The 7,540-nt window shown below is 35.6% G+C and overlaps 1 protein-coding gene and 1 long non-coding RNA gene across 14 annotated transcripts; both read left to right on the forward strand.

Moving 5' to 3' along the window:
• The first annotated feature begins 370 nt into the window (after window positions 1–370).
• Window positions 371–1,734, forward strand: LOC109586884 (uncharacterized). Of its 9 annotated transcripts, none has more exons than XR_002187265.1 (7): window positions 372–642; window positions 684–743; window positions 792–1,214; window positions 1,256–1,298; window positions 1,349–1,409; window positions 1,453–1,578; window positions 1,623–1,734. It is a non-coding gene; the product is annotated as an uncharacterized LOC109586884 (long non-coding RNA). The 9 variants fall into 9 exon arrangements; XR_002187263.1 differs by having other exon boundaries at window positions 373–642; window positions 684–908; window positions 955–1,026; window positions 1,073–1,298; window positions 1,623–1,715; XR_002187267.1 differs by having other exon boundaries at window positions 371–642; window positions 684–1,021; window positions 1,073–1,298; window positions 1,623–1,715.
• Window positions 1,735–2,072: 338 nt separating this feature from the next.
• On the forward strand, window positions 2,073–5,728 carry LOC100635747 (jerky protein-like). 5 transcript variants are annotated; one of them, XM_011408872.2, is made up of 12 exons: window positions 2,073–2,332; window positions 2,382–2,417; window positions 2,472–4,199; window positions 4,352–4,399; window positions 4,448–4,519; window positions 4,573–4,614; window positions 4,793–4,837; window positions 4,883–4,936; window positions 4,986–5,039; window positions 5,153–5,236; window positions 5,287–5,394; window positions 5,456–5,728. In XM_011408872.2, the coding sequence occupies exons 3-10, from the start codon at window positions 3,962–3,964 to the stop codon at window positions 5,164–5,166; spliced, it is 567 nt and encodes a 188-aa protein (XP_011407174.1). In that variant the 5' UTR covers window positions 2,073–2,332; window positions 2,382–2,417; window positions 2,472–3,961; the 3' UTR covers window positions 5,167–5,236; window positions 5,287–5,394; window positions 5,456–5,728. The 5 variants fall into 5 exon arrangements, with proteins under 5 accessions (XP_011407174.1, XP_019858672.1, XP_011407173.2 ...); XM_020003113.1 differs by having other exon boundaries at window positions 5,290–5,394; XM_011408871.2 differs by lacking the exon at window positions 4,793–4,837.
• The last annotated feature ends 1,812 nt before the right edge of the window (window positions 5,729–7,540 follow it).

Here is a 7,540-nt window from a genome sequence, read left to right on the forward strand (position 1 = left end):
GTTGTAGTGGGGCTATTATTTAGAGTTTGTGTTAAGTAAAAGAGCTGTTATTTTCTAAATCTTGGTTTTTCAAGCCCCACCTTTCTAGCCAATTTTTCTTTGTAATACTTGACTTAATTGGAACTTTTTCTATATGGTTTTGTAGCTTGAGAATAGGTAGTTGTAGTGGGCCTATTCTCAAAAGGAGTGTATTTTTAGTTTTGGTGCAATTGTGTTGTCAAAATCATCATTTTTAGGTGACAAGAGATGGGAAAGTCATGCATTGGTAGACTGCATATACTAAAAGAAAAGGAAAGTTTCAGCAATTATAATGCATGATAAATGTCAGTCAAGTTTTATTGTATTATTGTACATAAATCACACTTTTATTAGCAATAATAATACTTTTTATGATTGTTTTATTTTTATTCTGAATGAAAACGTAATATGACGTATTTCCGGTGAAACAAGCCTCAGAACATCCGGTCAGGCCGTGTTTCATATCCAGGGATATATAGTATCTATGATCAGATCGATGCTTTTCAAGATGGCAGCCCCGCGTGGACTATCTGACATGTTTTGTTAAAGAAAATCATCTTAATCTGACTCTTTAAGAGGAATCTTGTTGGCTGTATACACTAGGGCTAAATCACTGGATGTTATGTGAGTACTGTGGACTACATTAAATGTTATACTATTTTTAGGCTATTTTGAACCATTTATTACTTAAACATGAGTAGGATACACGATATTTTGAGTAAAAAGTAGGCACATGTAGATACACAATCAAGCTAAATAAATTAATTGAGCAGATACATGACTGGAAAATAAAACGACTGACACCTTCCAATTAAAGTTTACCACATCTTGCCTACAAAATCTCTATGATACAAAAGTAGAGACCTGGTGAAGACGATGAGAAATCAGGCGTAAAAATGGTTCACTACATGTGATTGTAACTATGTTTTTAATTAGAGTGGATGTATTAGTGATCATGATGATGAAGATATTGTACTGAGAGACTTATGAATGATAGTCACAAGTGTGGTAAAATAGTTTATTGATTATGTGTGTAATTGTTACTTTTCCTTAGAATTTTTGATGCGGAAGATTATTCTGGAAATATTAGTATAGTAGGTGCTCCTTTAATTCTTAATTTATTAATTTAGCAAGGCCATTAGTATACATTCTATAGTTACCTTATCTCACTAAGTTTCAAGACAAGATAATCTTAGGTTTGTTTAATTTCATGTGAAAAGCTAAATTCATTATTCAGGTTGTGATGAACTGAAACTTTCTTGTTTAAAGCTCTTGTTAAGGTCAGTTTAATCATAGTGTTTTAATTTATTATCATCATTTGTCATTATAGTTCACTTCAAATAGCATTGAATTTTTTTGTGAACCTGCCTTCATCATGCTGGTTAAGGAAGGTATGTGTTCCTTTGCTTATGTAGAATTTATGCCTCATTATAGTTATGTTATGGAACTAAGCTTTGTAGGACTATGTGTGACAAGATACCTTCGAAAGATCTGCTTCACTACATGGAACCCGAGAGTTCACTAATGTTGGAGATTTTGGGAAATTAATTTCTCAGTAATGTAAGTTTATTATTTTAGTGCCTTCTTAATTTATGGCTCTTTAGGTGTCTTAAGTTACAAAACATGAAGTGTCTTACTTGTGGAACATTGGTAGACTATGATAAAGAAAACAATTATAATCTTTTTTTCTTTTAATAATAATTTTAAATCATTTTTAATTAATAATGAATAATAATTAAGTATTAATTAAGCATAACAGGAAGTACGCCATAATGAGGCTTAATGAATATCGTTATCGTTGTCGGATCAGGTCTGGCACCAGCATAAATCGTGGCTGATTCGTCAATATCGGATCAGGACATTGCCCCAAATCCTCGGTCCAGGCTCGATCATCAGTAATGATTCAGGCCTGTATCAGGACTGGTCCATGTTCCAACTCTTGGGCGTGTAGTATAGAGTAAGCCACAGATGTTCATCCACCATGCATTATCGGACGCGATTTCTTCGTGGTATCAACTTGGATGCACAAATCTTTTTGCTTTGCATAAACACTATGACTACCTGTAACAGGAAATAAAAGACCAGAGCTGCAGCTTTCTTACTTTTTGCACAGCAGCTCGATAAGTGGACCGGGCGGAAAAATCGATTTTCAGTCAAAACAACAATAATTCAGTCAATGGCTTGCCAATTCTACAGTTTCAAAGTATTTGCTGATAACATCCATGATGTAGATAGGTCTACCCTTCCTCTATCTCAGGCAGAATTCAGAAGTAGCTGCTGCTCCAATTCAGAGAGTAGCATCAACACAACTAAAGTAGGTCACGTGATCAATTATCATCCACGTGTGAGTTCTTGTTTATTAGTTTAACGAGGGTAAAAGAGGCAAAGGAGTTGTTAAAGTAGGTATATTTTGTGTTTTATAACCTTGATCTCTCTTGTTCCATCATTTTTAGTTCCTATGAGTCAGTTAGTAAGAAGCTGTGGTGATGTTCCTCTCTCTGAAAGAGTTTTTAAGAGTACTTGTACTACAGCACCTTTTATCATGTCTCACCTTTATTGCGTAAGTTGTCCAGATATGAAACCTCAAAGGCCTGAGTTCTATAAGCAGTGGGATGATGATGCTATGTCTAGAGCAATGAAAGCTGTGCTGGAAACTGGAATGTCTGTACGTAGAGCTGCTACTGAGTATAATGTTCCCAAGTCAACTCTAAATGACAGAATACAGGGAAAAGTTATTCATGGTTGTCGTAGTGGTCCATCGCGATACTTAACTGAGGCAGAGGAAGAAGAACTTCTTCGTTTTTTGATAAGAAGTGCTTCGATTGGGTATCCCAAGTCTAGGAATGCTGTCATTGCCCTTGTACAACGAGCCTGTAACAATAAAGGGTTGTCTGTAACTGTTACTCATGGGTGGTGGGAGGGTTTTTGCCGAAGAAATCCATCAATTGTTTTGCGAGCTCCTGCACAGTTGTGTTTAGCAAGAGCTAAAGCATCGGATCCTGAAGTTTTTGAGCACTATTTTGATCTACTTGAAAGTACACTCACTGAATATGATATTAGTGATAAACCAATGCAGATCTTCAACATGGACGAAACAGGTGTTCCATTGAGTCCTGATTTGCCAAAAGGTGTGTTTAAAAAAGGGTCGAAAGCTGTTGCTGTAACATCAGGTGATAAATCTCAACTGACTGTTGTAGCTTGTGTCAGTGCTGGTGGTTTTTGCATCCCTCCTATGGTCATTCTTGATCGCAAAACTTTACATCCAGATATGACAATTGGTGAGCTGCCTGGAACAACATATGGGCTTTCTTCCAAAGGGTGGATTGATTCTGAATTGTTTAATATGTGGTTCAATGGTCATTTTTTGCGTTACGCTCCTCCAGTTAGGCCGTTACTTCTTTTAATGGATGGGCACTCAACTCACTTTTGTCCCGAGACAATAAGGTTGGCATCAGAACAAGATGTTGTCATTTTTACACTGCCTCCCAATACTACCCATTTAGCACAACCTCTGGACAAAGGTTGCTTCGGCCCCTTAAAAGCTGAATGGAAGAAGGTATGTCACGAGCATCTTGTAAAGGAGGGACGAGTTGTTACACGTTACTCTTTTTCGAAATTATTTGGTCAAGCTTGGATGCGCTCCATGACAATTAAAAATATAATCGCAGGATTTCGTGTAACTGGTGTTTATCCCTTAGACCGATCCAAATTATTGGGTAAAGATGAAGAAGATGTTTCAAAAGTAATACCTTTTAATCCTATGATAAGCCGTTCACCTTATCCAAAGAAGGTACGTGCCTGCACCTCTGATGAAGCTAATGAGGATTTTGTGAAAGAATCGGTTAAGAAATCTAAGGAAGAAGCTGATAAGAAATGAAAGGAAGGCTTTGGTACTTATACATGTAGCCTTGACCCTGATGGAGATGATTCAGATGATCATGTTATGATGGCTAAACAGACGAGTCACCCTCTTAAAGCTGCTTTGGAACATCCATCACCAATGCCTAAGGTTAATCCTCATGTACAAAGCAATGCTAAGTCGTCACGTGTATTAACTAGTGCTCAAAATCTTAAGATCCTCAATGAGAAGCAGCAGTTAAAGGAGCAAAAAATAAAACTAAAGGAAGAGAAGCAGAGATTGCGAGCAGAAAAGGCCAGACAGAAAGAAGAAAAGCAGAAAGGTACATGTATGTATAGCTTGACTTTGAGTTGTGCATGTACTTGTAGTATAATTTTGGCTAACTGGGTTTATTGTGTATAAAATATGGAAAAAATGCATGTACATGTACATGTATCTATCATTTGGTTTACATTTTTATTTATTTATTTAAAGATAAGTCAGTGCAAAGGAGGTGTACTAAGAAAACTATTGAAACAGAAGGTGACTTGAAATTTGATTATATTAAGTACATGTAGTTATTATTCATAGATACTTTTACAGAAGAAATTGATGGTGAAGAAATACATGTTGAATCTGATGTTGATCAATCTGTTTTTAGTGGTATGTTCATGTTACCAATAATTGCTACAGTATGTGCATGTATAATATAATAGATACTGTTATTGAAGGAGATATTGAGAAAGAAGAAGATATAGGTTAGCACTATGTACCCTTGAGGCATACATGTCCACATACATGCTCTTCCTGTTATTACAGTTTTATTAATTATTTAATTATTGCGGTTCATCATAATAATTAGTAATTAATTACACTGCCCGCCCACTTATGAAATGAGAAGCTATAAATTTATTATCAATGGCCTTACCTTTTTAGGAGCTACTACCAATTTAAGTGAAATGAAGTCAATCCCTGAAACAAGTATTAATTTACCTACATGTCCATATACCTTTTATACTTTTGTAGGTGGTGTTATGACTAGAGGAAGGAAAGCATTGCTTACTGATGGTACTGAAAGAAGTATGTCAAATCTACTTGAAGTTAATAATGATTTATATTTTTGTTTTAGCTGTTAAGATAAAAGGTGTTGCAGTGGGGAAAAAGGAAGTACTTTCTGGGAAAAGTAAGATTTAGTATTCCTTTGTATTAAGTGCTATTTTCCATCATCATTGTGAAACAATGTTAACTGTAATGCCAGTAATTTTGATAAAAACTTGTATGATTATTCATTATTAGAGGGAGAAACTTAAAAGAAAGCAAAAGAAAAGGTCCCAGTAGTGACAAGAGGAAAAACAAAAAAGGATATTCTTATGGAAAAAGGTACACCATGCTATTTTGATTCCATACTACTTTGATTTATGATACTGTAGCAGCTGATAGAGTAACTACTACAGGAAGGAAGCCGCTCCCTAAACCATCGAGATCTGATGTAGAAGATCATGTATATACCATTGAAAGTGAAGGCAGTACTGATGAAGGTAATAAGAGTGAATAACCATCATTTAATTTTACAAATGTATGTCAATAAACATTTGCTAGAAGATGACTGGTGGATCAAAGATCTTGGTTTAAAGCAGGATGATTACTGGGTGCTGAAGGATGGAGGACACTTGTCAGATAGGGTTATTAATGCTTCACAACTGATGTTAAAGGAACAATATAAAGTTGAGGGACTTCAGAGTACTTTGTGTGGGGAAAATTTGAGTTTTAGACCTCCATGTAAATCTGATGCTTGTATTGTTCAAATTTTGCATACAGGTAGATATTAAAAACTATTTTAAAATATTTTATTGCCTTAGGTAATTCACACTGGCTTTGTATAATAGTTAATCCAGCTACATGTGTAGTAGAAGTAATGGACAGTGCATCATCAAAATTGAATGAAATAACGATGCTTCAAATAGCTAAAATTGTGAACACCATGAAGCCTTCCTTTAAGATAGTCGTGCTTCCTGTTCAACAGCAGCAAGGATCATCTGATTGTGGGCTTCTTTCTATTTCTTTTGCCACAGCTTTTTGTACTGGGAGTAATGTAAGGTCTATCTCATTTAACCAAACTAAAATGAGATCACACTTACTTCAACGTTTTCAAAAAAGAAAAATAGAACCATTTCCTCTGTATCTTAGAAATGTTTCAAAGTTTTGTAAAACCTGCGTCTCCATAATTAAAGTTTACTGCACATACCGCCTTCCAGATTTTTATGATGAAACAATGATTAGATGTGATTGTTGTGGCAAATGGTATCATTCAAAGTGTGTGCAAATTGATTGTAAATCTGTTGATCATTCAGATTATTGGGAGTGTATGGAATGTGGTTCTTAATAATTTTGTCAGTCTTTATAAGTTATCATACTTATTAGCTATACAACAATTTATCATCTTATTTTATCATATCATTTATAATACCATATTTTTGGCCTCGCATCTTAATGTTTTTGATTCATAATAGTAATTATAATGAAAATAATAATGACCTTTGCACTGTAAAATCAAATGACAATAATAATTTATGTGGATGATAATTGATCACGTGACCTACTGTAATTGTGTTGATGCTACTCTCTGAATTGGAGCAGCAGCTACTTCTGAATTCTGCCTGAGATAGAGGAAGGGTAGACCTATCTATATCATGGATGTCATCAGCAAATACTTTGAAACTGTAGAATTGGCAAGCCATTGACTGAATTATTGTTGTTTTGACTGAAAATCGATTTTTCCGCCCGGTCCACTTATCGAGCTGCTGTGCAAAAAGTAAGAAAGCTGCAGCTCTGGTCTTTTATTACCTGTTACAGGTAGTCATAGTGTTTATGCAAAACAAAAAGATTTGTGCATCCAAGTTGATACCACGAAGAAATCGCGTCCGATAATGCATGGTGGATGAACATCTGTGGCTTACTCTATCTATGGAGTCACTGATGGTGATGGAGCAGTAGGTGTGGCCTATGCTAATGTTACTGTACAGGTGGAACCGAGGGTGGAACCTGATTATCCACCAACAGCTGATGCTGGAGAGTCAGTATTGGTACAATTACCTCATGATGAGGTAACACTGGATGGAGGATGGAGCAAAGATGATAAAGGAATTGTAAAGTATTCGTGGAAACTGTTGAAAGGAAATCAAGCTCGAAATCAAGTGGAAATGAAAGTAATTTATAATTACATGTATCAATAGAGGATATGCGTGCTAAGTATATTCATTGCAAAATAAATATATTCATTGCATACCGTAATAACTTTCAAGAAAAAAAATAAGTTCGTTGGACGTCAACTTTCCATTGGCAGCAATGGAGAAAAGATAGAAAAAGGCTTGGTACCAGGAAACCACTCTGTATTTCTTGATAGCAATCTTTCAGGTGACTACTAGACCCCATTGGATTCTCAGGATGCTTTCTAAGCTTCCGAAAAAGGCCTCAAGAAGGTAGCAATGCAAGAAAATGTGTTTTCCCCCATTGAACTCTTAATAAACTTGACGTCCAATATGGCGGCCAATTTACTGTGTGGGTTGGATATACGGTAATACAGTTTGAACTGACAGTAACTGATGCTGCTGGTCAGTCTGATAGTGCTACAGTAACTGTTGATGTACAGAAAGGTAACAATTGACAACAAGAAGAAAAATATCT

This window comes from Amphimedon queenslandica, unplaced genomic scaffold (assembly GCF_000090795.2).
Source record: "Amphimedon queenslandica unplaced genomic scaffold, v1.1 AMPQUscaffold_12755, whole genome shotgun sequence".
Classification (NCBI taxonomy): domain Eukaryota; kingdom Metazoa; phylum Porifera; class Demospongiae; order Haplosclerida; family Niphatidae; genus Amphimedon; species Amphimedon queenslandica.

Excerpts from the sequence above, each read along its gene's own strand:
- LOC100635747 (XM_003390147.2), top strand. The coding sequence starts at position 2,477 with ATGAGTCAGTTAGTAAGAAGCTGTGGTGATGTTCCTCTCTCTGAAAGA.